At 41.8% G+C, this 25,175-nt stretch overlaps 1 protein-coding gene across 1 annotated transcript in view; it reads right to left on the bottom strand.

Annotated features, from left to right (window-relative positions):
- Window positions 1-2,022: 2,022 nt before the first annotated feature.
- The window catches only part of PCOLCE2 (procollagen C-endopeptidase enhancer 2), a 97,213-nt gene continuing 74,060 nt past the window's right edge, over window positions 2,023-25,175 (bottom strand). Inside the window, exons 4-9 of the mRNA XM_005888758.2 lie at window positions 24,720-24,844; window positions 21,303-21,439; window positions 13,503-13,660; window positions 9,423-9,506; window positions 5,782-5,949; window positions 2,023-2,599 (exon numbers count right to left, since the gene is read on the bottom strand). Coding sequence (XP_005888820.2) covers window positions 2,469-2,599; window positions 5,782-5,949; window positions 9,423-9,506; window positions 13,503-13,660; window positions 21,303-21,439; window positions 24,720-24,844 — 803 coding nt within the window. The 3' untranslated portion in view covers window positions 2,023-2,468. The remainder of the gene's footprint in view (window positions 2,600-5,781; window positions 5,950-9,422; window positions 9,507-13,502; window positions 13,661-21,302; window positions 21,440-24,719; window positions 24,845-25,175) is intronic.

The following is a 25,175-nucleotide window of genomic DNA, read 5'->3' as shown; positions in this document are numbered from 1 at the left end:
CAGGGGCTCTGTATCAAACTACAGGGGTGGAATGGGGAGGGAGGTTCAAAAGGGAGGGGATATATGTATACTTATGGCTGATTCATGTTGAGGTTTGACAGAAAACAACAAAATTCTGTAAAGCAATTATCCTTCAATAAAAAAAAAAGACAAATCATTGCCATCTATTATTAACCACAAATCCCATCAACAGTTCTAAGTCTTCTGTCAGAGATGTCAGTGGTATGAATAGTCTGGATTTCTTTTTACCTCATTGTGACTCCAACCCTCTCTCAGAAACCTATGGAGGTATTTACACTGGTTGTGAAAGAAGCTGATGGCTGCAAGCCTGCTACCTGTGGTACACCAATAGAAGTTTCTGTAAGAAATGCTAAAATCTTTAGTAATTGCTTCCAAGGTCCCACAACATGCATTCTTGAAAGGTAGTGAGCTGTCTAGAGAAGGGTGGAATCAATCAGGATTCACAGTTAAATTCTGGCTGCTCGCAGCTGCCCTGTGCCCTCTGTGGGTTGAGAGGGCTTTTCTAAAAGGTGGCACTGGCCAGGGAAGCCACCCACCAGCTCTTCTAGTTCATCCACTTCCTCAGCTGGTGAATTCCCTGGTTGTTGTCTGGTTTTTGCGTCTGACTCTGCAACCCCTTGAACTATAGCCCTCCAGGCTCTTCGGTCCGTGGAAATTCCCTGGCAAGAATACTGGAGTGGGTTGCCATTTCCTCCTCCAGCGGATCTTCCCCACCCAGGGATCGAATCTATGTCGATCCACATATCCTGTACTGGCAGGCAGATTCTTTACTGCTGAGCCACCAGGGACGCCCTGAATTCCCTGGTACTGATGGTCACCCCACTGGGAGAGTTCAGGAATGATTCCTGACCCTCAAACTAGCCCACATTCATTGCTTTCTTGTGCTCCCTTAGCTGCCCAAGCAGGATTCTTCCTTTTGAATTTCCATTTTCTGCTCTTTGAGTGTCTGGTCACGTCTAGGGCTGGGAGTTATTATTTTTACCCAAAAGAGTATTTTCCCTTACTTCTAAAACATTGCTTCAGCTATGGGGGACCTTATGACCCAAGTCTGTGTTTATCCCTGGTGTGCTTTTTACCTTCGGATAGGGACAGTTGTTCCCTCTTCTGCAGCTCCTGGCCAACAACCTCCTGAGGCTGGTTGCCTGCCACACCCCTGGCAGGTACGGCTGCGTTTTAAGTAGCTCTGCACACGATGGGAGCCCTTTTATAGTTCTTCCTCTCCTGGGTGAGTATAGATTTTTTAAAGGCAGTGGCAGAATGCATCCCAGTAGATACACCCTGACCCAGTTAACTAGGGATGAACAAAATAGGGGTGGGAGGCGCCCTTCTAATTTCTGTACTTCTAATTCAAGTCCTATAAAATGACTTGATTTAGGCTAGGGAAACAAAGACTGAACTCTGCAAGATGAGGGAGTTTTCCTCTGGGGCAGAGAAGACCTCTTCTAGTGGCATGAAGGGCACTGGGTTTGAACTTAGGACTTCTGAGCTTGATTGCCTGTTCTGTCTTTTGGGAGGTGTGTGCTCTGGACAAGTTACTAAATATACCCAAGCTTCCATTTCCATTACAAAGTGAAGGACCTGAACGAGATTCCTGAGGGACACCATTCCAAGCTCTCAATTCTCTGGTTCTGCAGAAAAGAATTATAGTCTGTTTACAAGACTGGATCCAACTGGTTCCTGTCGTCCTTGGACTGCTCTTCTGGTGGTGGTGGTTTAGTTGCTAAGTCGTGTCCGACTCTTGCGATCCCAGGGACTGTAACCTGTCAGGCTCCTCTATCCATGGGATTCTCCAGGCAAGAATACTGGAGTGGGTTACCATTCCCTTCTCCAGGGGATCTTCCTGATCCAGGAAATGAACCCGGGTCTCCTGCATTGCAGGCAGATAATTTACCAACTGAGCTATGAGGGAAGCCCCTTGATACAAGGACAATCTTACAGGTAAATACCAGGGAATATTCTTTTCATAGTGTTCCACTTTTTAATAAAAAAGTTTAATGGCAGTTATATAATCATTTAAAAATATTTATTAAGCACTGGTTTTAAAAATGCGAGAGAAGAATATAACACCTCAGAGCAAATGCTTGAAGGTAAAACAAATATCACTATAAATATTGCACGTATAAAAATCTCTTTTTTACATCTTCACACAACTCATTTCTAAAATACCCTTTTACAGAGATACATAAATAAACTGCTTCCAAACTGTCAACGCTTGATACATTTAGTCGCATCACCCCACTGAGTCTGCAGGCTTCCCATCAGATATCTGCTCCTCTTCCGTGCCGGCAAGAACTTCCATCAGCAACACCCGAGCTCTCCTACCTACATCCTGTGAAGAGTAAATCTCTCTGAATGCTCAATATTTCAGGTTATAAATTTTCTTCTTCTACAGAGAAAAAAAGATCTTTCAAAGGCAGTGACAGAATGCAGCTTAAATGGACACAGTGTTAACACTGCTTGTTCTTCAGGGCGTCCAGGAGCTTCTGATTCTTGGTCTTGAACATCATGATAAAGCTGTTGGGCATGATCTTGCCTCGGCCATCCTCACCCACTTGACCCATAATTATGTAATTTAAACCTAAAAGAGAACGTAAGATTAATTTTTTTCTCTGTGTGTGTTGGTTTGAAACAACTTAGACTATAACTTACCTCCAGGTAAATGTTTTACAAATCGTGTAATTAGATATTTGTTCTTTCTAGCATAAAACCTTGTTTAAGACTCTCATTGAAGAAAAAAATCTAACTTTGACAGAATAGAATGTTCCAGCTCTGCTTACATTAGGAAACTGGATGGAATGATTAGACCCGGTCAGGTCCAGCTCTGCATAAGGTCTAATGTATTTACTGAGCGTTCTATACAAACACTATTCCTAGGAAAAGCTCTCCTTCCTCAAGGGGCTGTCTTCAGAAGGCCCCTCCTGGTCCCACCAGGCTTCTGGATCTCCCCAGGCATTTGGGAACTATTGATCCATTGTCTTCCGTTGTTGTCTTGAACTTTTTATTAACCCCTCCAACATTTATACTATGTAAGTTTTTTGAGGGCATGGTTGGACCATATACTTCTTTACATTCTTATAGTCCCTAAAAAGATACGTACTAAAAAGTACTTCTATCTGTTGTTCTGTTTTTTTTATATATCTGTTTGTCTGACTAAGGTACGTAGGCCTAGACTGGAGCCCACACTGAGGTATGTTGGGTTCAACTCTGAAGATTTACATTGCTTCAGAAAAATGTGTTACCACCTCCTTTATTCTTCCTCTCCCCCGGGTGTCATAGGAGACATTTCCCCTGTATAAGCCTTCCTCTGTGGTCCACCACTATAATCGTAATGGTCCTGAGCCCGTGAAGGCTCGGCAGGCTGGGCGGGCAGATGCCACCGCAAGAGAGATGACAGTAAGTATGAGATCTGATGAGATGAGATCTGACAGTAAGTATCCAGACCTGGATTATTTGCTGTTCCAGACACTTCTGGAAAGAAGTGTTACCTTTTACAGAGTCTTTACTATTCCCTCTTAAGAGTCAATGGGATTATTATTTGGAATTTATGAGTTCTACATGCATAGTAAAAGTAAATGATGCTCAGTTGTGTCCGACTCTTTGCGACCCCATGGACTGTAGCCTACCAGGTTCCTCCGTCCATGGGATTTTCCAGGCAAGAGTACTGGAGTGGGTTGCCATTTCCTTCTCCAGGAGATCTTCCCAGCCCAGGGATCAAACCCAGGTCTCCCATGTTGTAGGCAGACGCTTTACCGTCTGAGCCACCGGGGAAGTCTTTACATACATATTTGTGCTCATCTCTGATTATTTCCTCAAGAAACTATGTTTTAGAGTGTAATTTCTGAGCAACAGTATGTAAGCATATGAAAGTTGTACTATGTTGCTTTTTCAACAAACCATAAGGTGGTGTTGGTCTTATTTTTCTGATGCTCACTTCCTTTTCTTAGAAGTGAGGTACAATGTTACTGTATTAATTTATAATTTATTCTTGATTATATCCCTTCTACATTTTGCTTTGAAATCACCAATTATTTTCTGTTCAGAAATCAAGTCCTTAATAATACTTAAATAATATCAACCTCTTATCCATTGTGTTTACAAAAATTACTCTACCATTTTATTTATGTTTGTTTGCATTTTAATCTCATTTATAATGTTATATGAAGCTCTGAAGATCAAATTTTTATGATAAAACTGATCAAAATTTCCCTTTCTGGCATTTTCCATTTTATTATAGAAAGATTTTCTCACAATATATATATTTTTCAAAAATAGAGTCAATGTGAAGCTGCTGGCCTCTGACTTTTCTGAACAATCTGAATTCATAGTAAAGCTTTCTTAATGTATTTGTATGTAATGTATCTGTATTTCTGTGTGTGTGGTAGAGGTTTGGCTTCTTTTGATTGTGGGAGAGGTTTGTAATAAGACTGAGAAAAGGAACAAGCTGATACCGGATGGGAAGTCATGGTTCATCACACAGTGGAGTGCAGGGCGTGACTGCCCTGACTGCCATTCCAAAGAAAGAGAGAGCTGTGTATGTGCTGTTGATGGAAAGCTGTGCATATACACATCATGTGGAGGGAAGTTTGAGCAGAATATGTGTAGAAAGATCCCATCTGTCTACATGTGTATGTACATTTTTACATGGACAGAACCTTCTGGAAGGAGCTTTTTCATTGTGCCTCTGGGGAAAGGGAAAGGGCTTCCCTTTTTATTTTAAATCCTTCTCCACTTAGTTGGCACTAGTGGTAAAGACCGCCTGCCAATGCAGGAGACATCAGAGATGTGGGTTCGACCTCTGGGTTGGGAAGACCCCCTGGAGGAGGGCATGGCAACCCACTCCAGTATTCTTGCCTGGAGAATCTCCAGGGACAGAGGAGCCTAGCGGGTATATAGTCCATAGGGCTGCAAAGAGTCAGACACAGCTAAAGAGACTAAGCATGCACTACTTATTTAACTTTTTCAAAAACCATAGAACATACATTACTTTTATATACCTGTTTTTAAAAAATCACGTGCCTCTGGCTCTAGGGTAACTTTCCTTTTCCTAAAATTTATCTTAATAAACTCATTCTCACCCGTGAATTTAATAATCTCATATCTACAGATGAGCCCCAGATCTTTTATTCTAGCCCATAGATACCTCTCTCTTCTGAACACCAACTCTGAATTTCCTGTTCCTTAAAAAAAAAAAAAAAAATGCTTTTATTTGGCTGCACTGGGTCTTAGTTGCTGCTCAAGGGATCTTCAATCGTCACTGAGGTATGTGAACTCTTAACTACAACATGTGGGATCTAGTTCCCTGAACCAGGAATTGAACTCGGGCCCCTTGCCTTGGGAGCATAGAGTCTTAGCCTCCGGACCACCGGGGAAGTCCTTGAATTTCCTATTCCTTGATAGATATTTTCCTCCACACGTAGTAGTGGTACTTTAAGTGCGGTAACTGAAAATCTCTTTCTCCTGAACCTCTTTCTCTGTCTGTTCCCTATTGATCCAACTTCAAATGCTTCTTGAACTCACTGACCATTTCCATTATCCTGTCTTCTTCCACAAGTTACAGGAACTGAGATTGGAGCCCAATTCTGCCTGACGCCAAAGACCCTCCTTCTCCATCAGAAGTGGGCAATACATGAGCCATGACTTGACTTCTCTAGACCAGCCACGGCATGGAAAGATCCACGACTTGCTCGGAGAGGCTCTCCTTTCCCCTTCTCGGCCCTTGAGCTCCCCCGGAAGAAAGCCTGGAGTTTTCCTCCTGCTCACCTCTTCTGAGGAGTGGGCACTGCTTGCAGACCACGAGGACCTTGGCGCTCATGTTCTTGCCGGCCTGCTGAATTGCCAGATTGCCCTCTTTATAAATGTTGATGATCGAGACCGTGGCATGCAGACTCCCACCTCGAGGGATGGTGGTGATGACAGTGCCGGCCAAGACTGCAAAAGAAAACATTTTTAAAATCTAAGACAGTGAAGACCAAGGTAAGCAGAACTGAAAATAGTTGATTGATACATTCCTCTAACTTTCAGATGGGAAACATTTTAGTGTTAGAAAGAAGGGCATAATAAGAGTCATTAAATTTAATTCTGTCTATCTGTCATCAAAATACAGGTTAAAAACCAGGAGTCATGGGGCTGTAATGTTACCCTAGCTGTTAGGCATTGAAAAAAAACCAAAATAACTACCAAACTGCAGTCAGTTGCTGAGACAGAGACTTGTTCCAATGTGTTGTCCAACGTGTGGATCAATTACCAAACATGGTAATTGCACCTCTGCTTGTTAATACTCAACAGGACCGTGTATCCTTAAGGCAGTGCCATAATAAGAAGTTGCATGATGGAGGTTTGAGCCATAAAGATCTGAGTCCTTGTGTCTGTGTGGGTGAGCACTTACCTTTCTGTTATCTCCCCCTGGTTCCTCTCTTTTTATTTATTTATTTGGCTGAGCTGGGTCTTAGTTGCCACATGCAGGATCTTAGTTCCCCAACCAGGGATCGAACCCAAGCCCCCTGCATTGGGAGCTTGGAGTCTTAGCCACTGGACTTCTGGGGAAGTCCCTCTGGGTCTTTCATATTCTCTTTCTTATCCATCCTTTTTATCTCAATGAACAAGTCAAAGTATAGAACTGAGGTATAACTTTAAACATTTCCTTGGTTAGAAAAAACTCTAGCAAAATTCCGTTGCTTTTCACTACGTAACTCTCTCTTCTTACCATGTAACACTCAGAGAAGAGTCTTACTTCTGAGCCACATAAAGAAAGATGCTGCTGCTGCTGCAAAGTCGCTTCAGTCGTGTCCGACTCTGTGCGACCCCAGAGGCGGCAGCCCACCAGGCTCCTCCGTCCCTGGGATTCTCCAGGCAAGAACATTGGAGTGGGTTGCCATTTCCTTCTCCAATGCATGAAAGTGAAAAGTGAAAGTGAAGTCGCTCAGTCGTGTCCAACTCTTAGCGACCCCATGGACTGCAGCCCACCAGGCTCCTCCGCCCATGAGATTTTCCAGGCAAGAGTACTGGAGTGGGGTGCCATTGCCTTGTCTGAAAGAAAGATGCAGTGTTTCACAAAGGCATGCTTCGGGCATTTTTTGAAGGGGGTGTATTCCATGTGACGCAGGACTTAGATTGAATGACTTTTTGATAATCCTGTCCTTACCCAGAAAACCAACTGCAGCCCCCAGTCATTGTGAAATCAAAACCTGCCCCTAAAGAGATTTACTTGGTGGTCCAGTGGTTAAGACTCCATGCTTCCACTGCAGGGGGCACAGGTTCGATCCCTGGTCAGGGAACTAAGGTACTGCATGCCGCATGATGTGGCCAATTAAAAACAAAAACAAAACCCTGCCCCTAAAACAGTGCTACCAATGTGGATTAGGAACCAACAGGCCTCTGGTGATAGTATTGGGTCATTTTGCCATGTAAGTCACAATGGAATACATGGAGTTTTGGACTTGATAATATTACCCTTTCAGGATAAAGTGAAAACTCACTGCTTATGTGGCGTGCAAAGCTCATCACATCAGAATTCTTATTACACCTTACTGTGATTCCCAGTGATGAGCGATTCTCTGCAAAATGTCAGTTGGTAGCTGAGTGAAATCAGATAGCTCTGAAGGGAGGGAGGGAGATTTCCTTAAGCACCTGTTACTGGATGTGGGAGCAATGACACCTGGTGCTACTGGTCTTCATTTTCATGCCGGTTATTTGCATTTTGGCATGCAAACTCCAGATAGATTTAGGGCCCTAGTTTTTTTTATTGGGGTATAGTTGCTTTGGGGGCATCCCAGGTGGCTCAGTGCTGAAGAATGTGCCTGCCAATGCAGGAGACGCAGGAAACTCAGGTTCGATTCCTGGGCCGGGAAGATCCCCTGGAGTAGGAAATGGCAACCCACTGCAGTATTCTTGTCTGGGAAATCCCATGGACAGAGGAACCTGACAGGCTCCCCTCTGTGGGCTCACGAAGAATTGGACACGACTGAGCTGCTGAGCACGCATAGTTACTTTATAATGGGGTACAACAAACTGAATCAGCTATGTGCTTGTGTGTGTGTGTGTGTGTGTACGCTCAATCATGTCTGACTCTTTGCGACTCCATGGACTGTAGCCCACTAGGCTCCTCTGTTCATGGAATGTTCCAGGCATGAATACTAGAGTGGGTTGCCATTTCCTCCTTCAGGGCATCTTACCCACTCAGGGATTTGAACCCACTGGCAGGCAAATTCGTTACCAAATGCGCCACCTGCTGCTGCTGCTAAGTCGCTTCAGTCGTGTCCGACTCTGTGCGACCCCATAGACGGTAGCTCACCAGGTTCCCCCGTCCCTGGGATTCTCCAGGCAAGAACACTGGAGTGGGTTGCCATTTCCTTCTCCAATGCATGAAAGTGAAAAGTGAAAGTGAAGTCGCTCAGTCATGTCTGACTCTTAGCGACCCCATGGACTGCAGCCTACCAGGCTCCTCCATCCATGGGATTTTCCAGGCAAGAGTACTGGAGTGGGGTGCCATTGCCTTCTCCGAATGCGCCACCTGGGAAGCCCCAAATTAGCTATATGTGTATACATATACACATATATGTATTCCCTCCCTCTAGAGGGCCCTAGATTCTTTACTGTCCTCACATCTTTACTACAATATGGTCAATCTGGGCTGCAGTTATCACTTGAAGGCATAAGAAAAAGCAAGCAAAGCTTCTTCTGGGAGGCCCTGTGTTGGGTAAACTATTTAGGCCGTAGCAACTTTCTTTTCCTGATAAGACTTTTCTTCCATATTCCTTTCAAACATAACCAACATAATTCAACTTGGGATCGTTTGCTCTTAAGCAGTTTTCACAGAATGTGCAAGATTTTTTTAATTGGAAAAAAAACTCTTTAGGAATTTTGATTCATTAGGTAATATCTCCCTGATATCTTCCAGTTTATAACAGTTTCCAAATGGATTTCAGATTTCCGAGTTTTAATTTCATCCTCTGGAGGGACACAGCAGAGGAAATACTTGAATTTCTTCTGAGAGAGGCCAGCTTGGATATGTTTCTGATTTATTTAAGTTGAATTACAGATGTGTGAAAAAATACTCAGAACATGAAAACGATGTGAGAAAAAAAAGGATGCAGGGTTTTTTTCCTGGGGTGGGGGAAACACTGGGCTAGCCAGAATAAACAGAACAGCAGAGTCATGTACCAGAAGTCAAATGATTAAGTTTTAAGTTTGTGTGAAAAACGTATTTTCTGCACACATTTTTCTCAGTTGTGAACTCTAACACTTCAAATGGTGCAACACACCTTAGTGTGGAGGAAAATATTTTCCTGGGTAGATGCAGAGTGTAACTGACCCACTACCATCCCATTCATGGCAGTTCCTTTGAGGTTAAGCATGCAGTTTCGGGTTTCTGATTAAAAAGGAAAGACGGTTTTCTTTCTTACCGAAGTTGCTCGAGCAATAATTGCTCTCCAGAGTCCCCGACCGTCTACACTTCTGCTGACACAGGGCCACGGTGGGCTTTAAACCTTCATTCCAAGAAGAAATACATGAGATTCAGGAAAATGAATGCATATATAATTGGTGTTTAGATCTGAATCAGTCCATTTAAAATTCTCATTTATTTCTCTGAGCCACCAATCTGTCACTGCAATGAAATAATTAAAGAACCTGCAAAGGATATTCCTCATGTTACCAACTTCTACTCTTAATTTCCTCAGGGTAACTCAATGCCCTCTGCTGAGCTTTAAACCTGAGATCAAAGATAACCCAAATTTAGCCCCATTCTCTTCTTCCTTTATATATAACTAATGCTGTAACCAAAAATAGATACAGTCTCATGTGCCCTGCTTACCAAAAACCCAGAATAACAAATAAGAACACAGGAAATATAGGTTAACTCTTCACTTCACCAAAGGAATCTTATGGGGTTCCCCTGAGAGTGGAGGGAGTTTTCTTGATGCATTTGAAATACACAATTACCCAAATGTTAGCATTACAGGTTTTGGGGAACAATGCTCATGTGATGAAGTGTGCTATTTTGAGCCTGTCATTGCCTGTAAGGATCTTAAGAACTGAGAAGTAGACAAATTTAAAGTACAGCTAAATAGACAAACACAGTAGTTCTCAATGGGGGTGATTTCTCCCACTAGGTGACATTTGGTAAACTCTGGAAATATTTTTGGCAGTCACGACTAGAGGATGATACCAGCGTCTAGTAGGTAGATAACCAGCGATGCTGCTCAACATTTCACAGTGAACAGGACAGCCCCCCAAAGCAAAGAATTATCTAGCCAAAAATGTAAATGGTGCCAAGGTTGGAAAGCTGTGATATGATGATAATATTTAATCCTTATGAAATGAAATGAAAATATTGAATCCTCATTTTCATCATTAAAAATGTTTCCAAAACATTTGGTAATGATTCCCTTACATGTGGCAACGTGTTAGGAAGAACTAAACAGAACAACTGTCATAGAGCTGTACTTACCGGGTAAGAATTTGCCCTTCTAATATGTTCTGCTAACCCTTCTGTGAATTTAATCTTAATTTGTATCCCTACTTATCTCCAAAAGGATCTAAAGTGGATTACAATATTAAAATATACACAGTTTAATGTTAAAATATACATAATAACATATATAAATATATATATAGTAGAGAAAGAGCTCAGAAAGCATTTAGAGGGAATATTGCTCTAAAAGTTGGGGACCTAAATTTATCTAATTCACTGAGTCCAAAGCTAAGTGCCTTAGAGGTTCTCCTTGTCTGATGAAAGAGCATCTTCTTACGTGGACCACTTGAACCCAGCTCCTTCTCGGCCTCAGGACATTAGTCTGGAGGTTGGGTGGGTGGCCCACCCTGACATTCTTCATCTTCCTGTCTGCTCTCTGCTGCCCTGCACACCCAAGTGTGGCACGGGGTTTTCAGCTTTCCTCTTCATGTGCTCCCTCAAGCATCTTGGTGGGTCCTCCCTCCTTGGGGACGATCGCTCTCTGGCTGTAGCCTCAACCCCGGCCCCCCATCTCAGATGTTCCCTCTGGTCCATCTTCACCCCTCAGTCCCAGGCTCACGTGTCCTTCTGCTGAAGTCTCATCACTAATCTCTCATCCTTCATCCAACAGAACCTCCTCTCCTTTAGGCTTATTTATTCACTCTCCTACTCTCATGACTACTTATTCTTTCTTTCTTTAGAGGTTCAATACACTGGCCCCGCTCCTATTTCCCATTCCATCACCCTGGCCCATCTTAATTCCTTAGCTTTTCCACATAGTTTTCATGGTCCATTAGTTCAGTTACTTTCTTAACAATACTTACACACCTGTTCCTGCTCTGCCCTCTAGCAGTCCGGTAGGAGACTCTTTTCTCTTTCTGTGTCTGCTCACAGACAGCTGAGAACACAAACAGACCCTCATCCAAGTGACAAACTGCCCCACAACCCCCAGGGCTCCCACCTCTCTTCTTGTTCTCAGCAGGTGACCTTGCCTATTTTCTGGTGAGAACAAAGATCACAGAACAAAATGTCCTCCACCAGACCTCCGAGCTGTCTCCATCTGTACCCTGACTTCCTTCCTCTCCTAAGAGAGGAGGCTGCCTACCTCTGGCCTAAGGTCTATCCTTCTGCATGGCCTCTGGAGGCCAGACCCTGCCATCTTTGTGAAAATTTCCTCCTCACTTATTCCTTTGCTCCGCCCTTCTGTTTTCCCTCTTTGCAAGCTACTTCCCCCTAGCTTTACCATGTTCAAACACTCAGGCTCTCTACCTCCCTTCCTCAGGGCCAAACCCTCAGACTGAGTTGCTGGACTTGGTGTTCGTTTCCTTGCCATGCTCCACACGCCCCCTCGCCCTTGTTCAGCATCTACCTGCACCACTCGGCTCACACAACCCCTGCCAGGGTGTCCGGCAGCCTCCACATCACGAAATCAGATGGTACCATTCTATTCCTGCTCTTGTTTAAAGTCTCATCAACATCTGAGTGAGGTGAATTCTCAACATTAAGTGAGAATCTAATCCTGAACTTTGCTTAAATCCACCAACAGCTTCCTCCACACTTAGGATAAAATCCCAAATACTTAGAGCATAAGGAGCAAGGTGGTAGAGCCTAAAGATGAAGCTAGAAGGGGAGGCCCCAGGGACAAAGTGTGAAGGAGATTGGCCCCTGCGCTGTCCTCTGGTCTGGCTGCTGGCCACAGGAGGCTTTTTAAATTTAATGAAGTTAAAAATTCAGATCTTTAGTTGCACTAATCACATTTCAATCATCTAAAAGTGGCCACCGTATTGGAAGGCATAGGCGTAGACAGCAAATCTAAGTGGGGGAGAGACACAGTCTGTGCTGTTGGGGGTGGGGGGAAGGGGCAGGGCATGCATGGGGAGTTAAGATAGAGGAAGTCAAGGGAACCCTAGGAGTGTGGCTACAGATGTTGTGGCCCAGGCTTGAGAAAATAGGTGGAGAAGCAGAAATGAGACAGAATATAGTGTGATAGAAATGAGTTAAATCTGATATATTTTTCAATGTCTAGCAGTTGCAAACCTGTAGGAGATAATTAAAAAGTCATGTTTGCAACTTCAGAGAAAGTTTAGGACTGGATATAAAAGCTGGAGAACCACATGGGTGTAGACAGATGATTCTCTGGGAAGAATAAGGACACCAAGGTCCACTGAGAGAACTGGAGAAATATTGCTGCGATGTGCAGCAGTACACTTCCGGGCCACAAGGTGGCACACTTGCGGAGTGCTCAGAAAAATCAGCCCTTCTGGAAGTGTCTGTACTCAGGACAGCCCTCTCTGCGAACTCGCAGAAAATGGTGGGCAATAAAGCTGGGCTTATTTCAGCCCATTTCACGTCTTAACCTTAGATTCCCCCTTCCACTTTTTTCTCCTCCCTTTTAGATTTTGAGATCTGAGGGCTGAAATCCTGGTGGGCTCTGCTGACAGGGTGTAGAGACAAGAAACAGGAACGCTCTGTTGCCCTTGCATTTCTTAGGTCATACCCAAACCAGAGGTCCCCAACTGGTGTCTACAATACATACAATGTTTTTGTTTGATTTACTTCAGTTTAAAAAAATAATATATTTTGTATGGCACATTTTGGATCATACCCCTCCCCACAACAAAGTCCAAATACTTGCAGAAATGAAAACAGACAGGAATCAGGGCCCTGAAATTTTAACCCAAAATACTACAGTTCTATGTAATAAAAAGGAAAACATGATTTTATAAATGCCAAGAAAGAAAAATTAGGCTTGTTATGGTCTCTAGCTATAATAGGGTTCCTAGTATTTTTAAGTGACCATAATTTTCCTGGATAACATTTTAAAATTATTAGCTTATAAGCATTCTTATATCTTATACTTTTCTTTCATTTATGGAATCATATTATTCTCTTATGTAAGTATTTGTCTTATTTAACTTATTTTAGTTTCAAGTATTTTCCTCTTAATCAGTTTCCCCCCTCCCCCCCACCCCCACTTCAGAAGAATTGTTCTTATACTCAAGTCTGAGTAGAAATTTCAAAGCAGACTTACTTGTTGTAGACACTGGAAAGGTGGTGGTAACAGGCAGTGCAGTGGTTGTCGGCAATTTTTTGGGCCTGAATTTGTAGTGACCGATAAATCCATCTGCAGTTAAACTTAAATCTGATAAAAACTGAATGAGAAGTTCGTTTCTCTCAGATACAATTGGCCTAAAAGGGAAAAAAAAAGTTTTAAAAATGCATATATATAGATTTAAAAGTGTAGAACTAACTTTCCTTTAATTTCCAACAATAGATTACTCTCTGTTTAAACTGAAAAGTTAAAAGACTTAAAAAGATGACATTCTTAACCTGCTCAATATTCACGCAAATAGCTAACATTTACTGAGCGTTTGCTCAGTTAGGCACTGAGCTTTTTGCAAACTGTTGAATTGTGCTTTCACAACAACCATGTTATTATCCCCTTTTTATGGAACAGGTGACTGAAGATCAGCGAGTTAAAGTGATTTGCCCAAGGCCCTCCGCTTGTGTGTAGGAGAGTCAGGATTTGAACCCAGGACCAGGTGCCACTGGGGACAGTGTAAGTACTGAAGCTGCAGCTGGTGCTTCATAAGCGCTTTAGGGTCTGGTCTGACTCAGCAACTGCACAGCATCTTTGAACTAAGACTCAGTTCCGGCTGGCCTGGGGAGCTAGGGGTTGCTGGCCATGGGGAATCAGATGGAGAAACCTGGTGAACAAATTTCCACACCCTGTGAAGACACAACGAAAGGGATCGTCTTAGCGGGCTGGTCACCTAGGGATAAGAAAGCCACTCAGAATTTAATGGGACTTTCATTTCATTGTTAATAAGAGTTCTCACGCGTGCCTGAAATGGAAACCTTTCTGTTTATAATCTGGGTAGCAAAATGCTCTTAAGGAGAAAGAGAAAGTGATTACTTTGTTTTGGTGGTCATGAACAACCTCATTAAGAATCTAATTTTAAAGCAATCTTAGGGGCGTGCTGGTTAGTTGGGACTAAAGATTTAGTAGCGCTAATTACTGAGGCTCAGAAGCTCTCTCACTTAAATCTTAGGGGATAACTATATTATAAAAGATGGTAGTTTCATCTAATCTTTTGCTATTGTTATTTAAACAATGGTTTAAAAATGCTGTTTGGCTAATTCCATTTTAAAACTATTTAATTCAGAAGTGGAAAAAATTAGTTATTTAACCAAATTAATTGGTGGTTTGTCTAAACTCCTTTTTTGAGGCATCTTCTCAGCCGAATCACTTCTTAGGCATCTTGGACAATAAATACATGAGGCAACTCTTGTTTTCCCTCACCTATCAGCTACTTTGAGTTGGAAGCGTGGAGGGGAAGGTAGATCTGGCCTTGACCACCAGGGAGAACAGTGCAGGGTCTTCTCTGTCCTGAAGGTTATTGCCTTCCGAGCCAAGACATGAACCAAACCTAAGAACGAGCTCTGTGACTTCCCTTTTGCCTTCCAGTCACAAAAATGGGACCAAGGTCATCTAAATAAAGATTCTGAGCATCAAGCCACAAACGTGAATATTTAATCCTGCTTCTGAAAATATTCCATGAAATAAACACAGCGTGCATGAAATACAGTTTTCAACTACAATTACAAATAAGACATGTTAACCTTGTTTAGATGATAAAATTACAAAAAGCACTTCTTGTAAGCAGCAAAGAAAACCTGACGATCCAACCAAGCCAGCCTTAGGGGCACGATGTTATAATTATAGTGATCATTCACTGCCTCTTGTATGAACTAATCTTGGAAGCACTATACTGGAAGCTAAATTTTCTCAAGGAAGAGTATTTTTGTCACAAAGACATATTTCAGCTATGCTGCCACTGAGCTTTAGTATGAATGTGACAGAACCGCAGTGCCATAAATGTACTGAAGGCCAAGTGTTGCATTTGCAAATTAATGTTACAAATCACTCGAAAGGCAAGGGGACATCTCATGTGTGCCCACTCCTCACTAGCAAATCCCAGGACTGGATGAAGGATGCTCACTGCTGTCTTACAGAATTGGCTATGAGAACGGTCTGCAGCCAACCAACCACCATATTTCTTGACCCACCTCCTCCTCATCTTCACCATCCTTCACCTCCTTGTCTTTACCTGGACCACTGCCACAGCCTCCTCCCTGCTCTTGTCTAGGAGGGGTTCTAGGGGCACCGGTCCTGTCATTTCCCCCACCTGCATGGGGAGGGCCCCCACGTCTGCACGATGTGGAGTCCACTCCACTCTCAGCCTCCTCTGTCTCTCTCTCCCACTCAAGGCGTAGGCTCTAGAACAGCATCCATCTCCTCTGTGTATCTTTACAATCAAACTCTGCTTGGAACGAATCCTCTGTTCTGTATCTCACTTCCACTCTCTGTCAAGACTCAGCTTCAAGAAGCATAATCTCCCCCAATTTCCCCACCACTTGTCCCTACTGGACCAAAGGACTCCTTGTCAGAAATCCACCCAGACTTTTTGTTGCCAATTTACCTGTCTGCCTTGTTTCCGCCCCTCCTGCTACTCACTTCTGTATTTTTTATTAATCTTGGAGTTCCAGGTCCCTAACATCGTGCCCACCACATGGCTGGGGTATATATAGTAAATGTTTCTGAACTGAATCCAATGGTACTGATACTGTGCTGAATCAGGCACAGGGATGCTGGTGATGTCCTGCCAGTCACAACACTCCTCCTCCTAGTCACACATCTAACAGGGGAAAAGTTCCCCAACAGGTTTTCTCACTTTCTGTACTGCTCCACCCCAGAAGTACTCTAACTGTGGGGAGATATTCCTGTGGTCCAAGCTCTTCCAGGCAAACTTCTCAGGAAGCCAGGGATGCTCAACAGCGCCACCATCGCCCCCACCCACCCTCGTGGAGGCAACCGCTACCCTGAGTTTGTGCTCCTTTCCCTTCCTTTATCTACTACAGATTTACTTATATAAGCTATGGTTTGTCCAGTAGTTATGTATGGATGTGAGAACTGGACCATAAAGAAGGCTGAGTGCCAAAGAATTGATACTTTTGAACTGCAATGTTAGAGAAGACTCTTGAGAGTCCCTTGGACAGCAAGGAGATCAAACTAGTCAATCCTAAAGGAAATCAACCCTGAATATTCATTGGAAGGACTGATGCTGAAGCTCCAATACTTTGGCCCCGTGATGTGAAGAGCTGACTTGTCAGAAGAGACTCTGATGCTGGAAAAGACTGAGGGCAGGAGGAGAAGGGGTGACAGAGGATGAGATGGTTGGATGGTATCACTGACTCAATGGACATGAGTTTGAGTAAGCTCTGGGAGTTGATGATGGACGGAGAGGCCTGGCGTGCTGCAGTCCATGGGGTTGCAAAGAGTCGGACACGACTGAGTGACTGAACAACAATGGTCTGTATCATGAATCCATATAACCTATAGGTTTGTATGCTCTTAAACTTCATATAAATGAAAGCGTATAGTGTGTCTTTTTCGTTTTTTTTTTCCTACCCTCAACATTACAACTGTGAGACTTATCCACTATGTTCATGGCTATAGAGTGTGAATTGCAACAGAATCTGACTATTCTCTTGTTGATAAACACTGGGCTGTTTACTCTCCCTCCGGAACACACAATGTTAAAGAGAACACTTTTATGTGCTGTGATGCAGGAGGACAAAAGTATCCTTAGTGGACACACCAGAAGGTTAGGGTATAGACTCTACACGAGGTTAACGGATACAAGTTCATGTTCAATTTTAGTAGATATTGCCAAACTTATTTCCAAAGTGACGGTACCAATTTACATTCTTCTCAAAGATGCATTCACTGTGCAGCTTTCTTCTGGGAATGCCTTTTCATGTCCTTTGCCCATTTTTCCTAATGAGTTGTTACCTTTTCCTTATTCACTTTTAAGAATTTCTTGATACGTTCTGGAACCTAGACCTAGGTCTTTGTCAAGTATATCAAATATTTTACAAACATCTGTTTTGGTTTTGCGCCTTCTCTTTTCTCTCCCTTTAAGGTGTGTTTTGATGAGCAGAAATTCTCATTTAAACTTCTCATTTAAGTTCCATCTGTAACCCATCTGTAATTGATTTTTGTGTGACATAGATATGAACACAATTCATTTCTCCATGGAAACAAAAATGGTCCCTGCCTCCATTCTCAACAGGGCCAACCTTTGGCCGCTGACCTGTGGGACTCTGGAATGTGCCCACTCTGCAGAGACACATGGATGTGTTTCTGGCTTCTCTGGTGTTTTCATTAGTCAGTTTTTCTATCTTTCTGTTAAAACCACACTGTCTTAATTACAACAGCTTTCTGACCTTGTTCCATCATGGTAGGTCAAATCTTCCTGCCAGTTCTTCTCCTTCAGAACTGTTCCCTGATCAGGGATCAAACTGCTATGCCGCCTGCATTGGGACTGTGGAGTCTTAACCACTAGACCACCAGCGAAGTCCTACAGTGTTCTCTATTTATCCATTAGACCAAGCGTGTTGGTTTACAACCTTCTACCTCTTCATTTCTACTTTTTTTAAGAGGCTACCTCAATTTACCATCCATAGTTACTTTGGCATATTATAAAGTTTCATAATATCTTTGCCCGATTCTCAAACAACACAGAGACCTGAGAACCTTCAACTCTGTATCCAATATCTTTGCTCAGTGTTTGTTCCTGCGTTTTAGTCTTTTATTCTGTGGCCATTACCTTTCTGCCTGATTTAAAGTCATAATGTAGTTTCTTTAGTTTGGATTTGTTGGTAGTAAACTGTCTCTTGGAGAAGGCAATGGCAACCCACTCCAGTACTCTTGCCTGGAAAATCCCATGGACAGCGGAGCCTGGTAGGCTGCAGTCCATGGGGTCGCTGAGAGTCGGACACAACTGAGCGACTTCACTTTCACTTTCAAACTGTCTCAGCTCTTATTCAACTAAAAATGTCTGTATTTAACCCACATTCACAAAAGAGAAGGTTTTCTGGGTAATTAATTCTAGAGTGACAGTTATTTTGTGTTAGCATTTTGAAGATATTTTTCTAAGATCTAACTTTCATTGTTGCTACTGAGAAGTCAGTTGTTAGGCTCTTTGTGATAATCTGTCTTTTCTTCCTGGATGTTTTTAATATCCTTCTTTGCTGTTTTGTGGTTTTACATGTAGGCATGGATCTATTAAAACATATATTGCTTAGGCTTTATTGGCTTCTCATATTTGATCATTGATATCTCTCCTCCATTTTGGAAATCGCTCAGCTAGTATTTCTTCAAACATTAAATTTCCTACATTCTGTATTTTTTCTTATGGAACCTTGATTAATGTATATTAGGTTCCTTCACTCTAGCTTCTACATATCTTAACCTCTCTTTCACATTTTCCATCTGTCTCTTTGTGCCATGTTCCAGGCAATCACTTCATACCTATTTCTCAGTACCTTAAATCCCTTCTGGAACTATGTCTATCAACTATTTAACATATGTATTAACTTTCTTGTTTAAATTATTATGTATCTCAGTTCTGGAAATTCTGTTAGACTCTTTGTTAAATCTATTGATCATTTCTAAAACTCTCTTGGTTCTTATTCACTTTCAACAGTCTGTACCTTAAAGGCTCTCAAGTAATATATTTTACATGAATTTCTTTTCACATACTTATTTTACCTTCTGTATCTCATAATTTTACTATATATAGTAATTATGTAGTTAATATTTAATTAATATATTTAATTTATATTTAATATAAACTATATTTTTACTGATTACTATAATCAGGCCTTTGTAGGTCTGATTATAGCTTGTTTCTGCTGCTGATTGTTTATGTTGGCTTTTTCTTCGTGTTTCATGATTTTTTTGATTAGTACTTGTAGTTCTTGAAACTTTATTTATAGGAATTCTTAAAGCCTAAGTTAAGATGCATTCTTTCAGCGAGGATTTGTGTTTTCCTCTGTCATACCATGTGGGCACTCACAACTTGGAAATTCTTTAAGTTTCTGACTGCATTTTTTGGGGAATAGTCAGGTAGTGTAAATTATAACCTCAAATTCACATGTGGACTGGTTTTTGGTTAAAAATTCCCATCAGAGACTATTTTTTCTTCCTTTCACCAGAAGCCAAGGCCAAAACCAGCCAATTTTCCTTATTATCTCCCTTGCGGTAGCGGGGGGAGGGAGGAAAATTAATTCAACCACATTGGTGTCACATAGCTATCTCCAAAGCCAAATTTGTGTATAGTAATTTTGAAAGTAATGGCAACCCACTCCAGTATTCTTGCCTGGAAAATCTCATGGACAGAAGAGCCTGGCGGGCGCTACAGTCCATGGGGTCACAAAGAGTCAGACGTGACTGAGCGACTGATTACATACATGTCTAAATTACTACTAACTTGTACATATTCAAATTCTTACTATTATCAAACTTAATAAATATAAATGAATCTAACCTGGAAAGTGACTTGGGACTTTCCTAGTGGCCCACTGGCCAAGACACCATGTTCCCAATGCCTGGGGGGTGGGGCGAGAGGGGGCAGGTTTGATCCATGCTCAGAGAACTAGATTCCACATGCTGCAGCTAGAAGTTGGAATGCCACAACTGACACCCGGCACAGCCAAAGAGATAAATAAAAGTAAATTTAAAAAAATAAAGAAAATGCTGTGCTTTAATTCTAATGTGCCTATGGGAAATCACAGAAATTCACTAAGATCAAGTGATGCAGATACTTTCACTAGGTTGAAGAACAGGGTAAGAAAGACCTTTTTTTTAGAAAGACTATTTAAATTAGCACAATGGTGACTTGCAGGCAAGCAGTAGTCATTTAAACTGCCACCTTTACTAGTACTGTATGCGAAGGTGTGACATGTAGTTTAGTCCTAAGTCGTGTCTGACTGTTGTGACCCCATGAACTATAGCCCACCAGGCTCCTCTGTCCATGGGATTCTCCAGATAAGAATACTGGAGTGGGTTGCTATGCCCTCCCAGGGGATCTTCCCAACCCAGGGATCAAACCCAGGTCTCCTGCATTGCAAGTGAATTTTTTACAGTCTGAGCTACCAGGGCTTACTCAAACGAGAATTTGGGCAACCATGTGAGGAAGCATAAAGCCCCCAAAGGTCCAGGACAGACCTCTGATCAGGTAAAATCATCTGCATCCAGCTAGCCTAAGCTTCCAGGTTTCGTCATCTGGATTCTCAATAAACAGCCCCCAAATTTTTCCTTAGAATTTTCCTCATTCTGCTATGACACTGGAGCTCCTCTCACAAGGCAGTGAGGTTTCCAGGTCTCTGGCTCAGCATCTGCGCCTGGGGCATCACCAACTCTGCTTCGGTGTATCTATTCAGCTGCCCAGGCCTCTCTGCTGCTGCTAAGTCGCTTCAGTTGTGTCCGACTCTGTGCGACCCCATGGACGGCAGCCCACCAGGCTCCCTACTCTCTTGTTAATGCTGCCTTGCTCTCTGGGTTGGCTATTCTTTGTTTTGTTGCTGTATGGGACTTCACTGGGAAGGAACCCAAGAATTTGTGAACAAAACAACACAACACCTTCCAGAAAATACAATATAATTGGGCAATTTTAGGGGACATCCCTGGTGGTCCAGTGGTTAAGACTCCCCCTTGCAATGCAGGGGACTTGGGTTCGATCTCTGGTCGGGAAACTAAGATCCCACAAGCCGCAGAGCAACTAACCCCACACGCCACAACTACTGAAGCACACACGCCACAACTAGAGAGTCCACGTGCACAACATAACAAAGATCCCGCGTGCTGCGACGAAGATGTGACGTAGCCGAATAAAGAAAGACATACTTAAAAAATACAGTAAAAAATAGACAATTTTATAAGGAACAAGTTCAGAGCCCCTAAAATAAAACAGGTGCTACTTACGCAGGGGGGCTGTCGCCACAATACTTTCCAATTCTTTCGGCGTCGTTGATCTCCCCACCATTAAACACAGCCACGTAATCGTACCGGCAGTAGTTATCACGCTCAACATCAAATTTCTCAAACTTTAATTCTATAAGCTTTAGTGAAAGCACAACATTAGAAGGGTCAAAGGGGTAGTGCAGAAAAACATCAAACAGAATTCTTCCTCTCCTCAGGTTTGTAAGGGTACCGTGTTTTTCCTTCCTAAAAAAAATGTATTCACCTTCTTTACATTTTTTCTTATTGTTTTCAAACTTCTTTAGTTAACAACATTGTGTTATTCTCTTGCTTTCATTTTTAATTATCTCAAAAGATCACTTTAAGCCCAGATCAACCCTAGTTAGGATCTTTTTTTAATTGTGGTAAAAGTCACATAATATAAAACATATAATTTTAATCAGGCTTCCCTGATAGCTCAGTTGGTAAAGAACCCACCTGCAATGCAGGAGACCCTGGTTTGATTCCTGGTTAGGGAAGATCTGCTGGAGAAGGGAAAGGCTACCCACTCCAGTATTCTGGCCTGGAGAATTCCATGGACTGTATAGTGGCACTTACATTCACATTCTTGTGCAACTCTCACCATCATCCATCTCCTGAATATTTCACCTTCCTGAATTGAAACTCTGTCCCCATTAAACTCCAAGTCCCCATTCTTCCTCCCCCACCGCCGGCCCCTGGCATCTACCAATGTACTTTCTGACTCTATAATTTGATTATTCTAGGTACTTCGTATAAGTGGAGTCAAACAGTATTTGTCTGCACTTACAGAATCCCACGGACAGAGGAGCCTGGCGGGCTATAGTCCATGGGGTCGCAAAGAGTCAGACACGACTCAGTGATTAACAACAACTGTATATTAGAATGCATTTTTAAGGTTATCGATTTAGGATCTTAAACATGGGAACTCTGTTCACTTACAGCTAAGAAAGTACAGAAACACTACATAATCCTAGCAATCAATATTAAGACTTAAATTGGGTTTGTATTGGAGTGGAAATTGGGGCTATATACCAACTTCATTCTTCTCTAGAGGAAAACTAGTAGAAATAAAAAGGATTACCTACAATGTCCCCTGTAGTTGGGATGTGGTGTTTGTGTACGTGTTTGGTTGTCTGAGATGGGTGGACGCAGCAGTTCTACCTTCAAGGGAAGGAGACTAATATTCCCATCACATGCAAAGAACTCAAATTCTTCAGGGCCAGAGGTTCAGGGAAGTGGGAATTGACTCTGATGTCTTCTGAAAGTATGTTTTAAGACTGTGTCTGCCAAGCACAGCGTGCTTGGTGATCTGGTTGATTTTTGAAGAGGCTGCATAGAAGCATGAATGCACAAAGTCAGTGTTAGATTTCTGAAGTTCTTTTTTTTTTTGGCACTGGTACCAACAATAGTGTCCTAAAATACTCAAATCAATAGGAAGTTTTGATTTAAAAGCAATCATTCCCCTTATAAAAGCAGATCTTTCAAGAGGCCCTCCACTGTATGAATCAAAGGAAGTCTCACTGGGTTCATAAATACCCATGGCACCCAGAGACTGGTCCCTATTCTTTCTGGGTGGGCAGGCAACCCTCCCTAATGCTTATGGAAGATAATAGGTGTTAACTCATGTTAGGACAGTCACGATGTTATTAGCTGTTAGCTAGCGAAGACTTGGACAGTAATGTTGGTGAAGTTGTAACAGCAGTGACATCACAAAGAGACATAAAAGGAAAGTTTGGCTTTGAACATGATTGCCACATATCCACATATTTATCCACTTTTCAAAAGCACCAGCAAAGGCTGAATAATAGCTTATTTATACTCAACACTGCTTTAAGTTACATTAAAATATTTCCCCTTTGGGTCCTGTAACTTTTCATTGGTCAGAAACAAAATGCATTCCAGGTTACTAAAAAATTGGCTGAACTTTTTGTACTTAGAAATTGGTTACAAATTTTGGGAGAGAAAATAAAAATAAACAGGGTAAAGTAGAAAGCTATGATTTTTTTAAAAGATATCTTTTAATAGAAGAAAATGCCCAAAGATTTACATAGAAATTACTTAAGACTTAATTTTCTCATATTATTTTTCTCATTTGGACAGTTTCCACTGATTTCAGACACTACAACTATGACTAGAGACTCAACTGGCTAAAGCCAAAAATTAAATAAGTAAAATCTAAATGTAATTTAAATAAAGAGAAAAACTTGTGGAAAAGATGGCAAATTGTAATCTGCAAGTATAATTAAATGGAAATCACTTAATCTAACATATTTACAAATGACACAAAGAGAAAAATGATCAATACAATCTCAAGAATTACATAATAGCTTAAATGTTGGATAAATTTAATTTTTAAATGTTATCTTAAACTATAAAATGTTCAATAGATTTACAGAATCCTTTATTATCAAATAAATGAGTAAATTTTTCATTTAAACATAAAACTGAGTTTTAGGATTATGATCAAAGTATGTGTGTGTGTGTGCAGTCAAATCGCTGACCTGCACGGTATATTTGCTGAATAATTTTCCACTAAGGAAATGAATATATGGCAAATAGTATTTGTGTAAACAAAAGATCAAGTTAGAAAAAAATTTTTAACAATATCGTAATATTCACCATACAGTGTTTGGATTAAAGTCTATAATGATTCCCATAACAATAATTTTTAAAAGTTATTTTCAAAATTCTATAGCAAAGAGTTGGTCTATTCTTATGCTAACTTCTATCCTGAAATTAATATCTGAAAGTGGTCCCCAGAAAGTGTAAAAATTTATATAACCACAAACTAATAAACACTGGAAAACAAGATCTCTGTTGATTGTTTTAGAGCAATGAATAGGTATTTGTGGGGAACCTGCACAAATTTTAAACAACAACCAAAAAAAAGAAAAAGAAAAAGCATCATGGAGCACAGCAGTTTTCATATCAGAGACCTTGTTCTTAGAAAAAATGATGTGATGTGCTTGCACTGGCTTTGCTGAAGTGAAGCATTCTGGCTGTTTTGGATTTGGTGATTCAGAGGGCTGTTACCAGGACATGATGCTTTGTGAGCAGATGGTAACCTGAGGTGTATGTAAACTTGGGGATTTGTTGTCCTCCTGCACTTGGTCACTGCTGCTCATAAACCCATGCTTATAACACCTTCCACAGTGTTTAAACAACCTCAGGTGGGATTTGCAGGCCGTTTGTATTTTAAACCTGTTGAAAATTATAATTCTCTAATGGGAAATTAAATCCATGACTTTGCAAGTCAGAGAGCACAAAGGCAACTTTAACCTGGGTCTCTGCATGAAGAAATCCTGTGTCCAGCAGGGCCTTCCTTGCCTGTTATCTTTAACAGTTCACACTGGGCAATTCACACATGCATACTTTCTTCATGTTTTCAGGGAACCTCACCTGATTCTTCGGGGCTACGATGTGCCACACACAAGTGACTCCTGCAGGGTAATCACGGTCTGGCCAGTTGGGGGTTTTGAAAGAGCCGGAAGGTCTTTCAAGGAGGCCTCCACAATACTGATCACCTGAAGTTATTAAAAATGAAAAAACGTCCACGTTTATGGCAATGCAACCATATGGAAATAGGAACTTTGAATATTGACAGTATAATAAAGGCAGTAGCAGATGCTCTTAGTTTTTCCCTTAAAAAATGGTTGTATAGTCTCCTTTAAACACACACACAGGCACACACACACACACATACACGCACATACGCACACACAGAATGATCTCAAGGTTACCTGACAGATCACATCAGCATAAGAGAGTGAAGGAGTGAAATGAGGGCCATAGACTCTTTTCTTTTCCCCATTTTTTGGATGAGACAAAACATCTGGGCGGGTACTCACACATTCA

The sequence above is a fragment of the Bos mutus genome, chromosome 1, assembly GCF_027580195.1.
Source record: "Bos mutus isolate GX-2022 chromosome 1, NWIPB_WYAK_1.1, whole genome shotgun sequence".
NCBI classification, from domain to species: Eukaryota; Metazoa; Chordata; class Mammalia; order Artiodactyla; family Bovidae; genus Bos; species Bos mutus.
The sequence above is the reverse complement of the archived record's forward strand: the minus strand, read 5'-3'. Positions and strand labels throughout refer to the sequence as shown.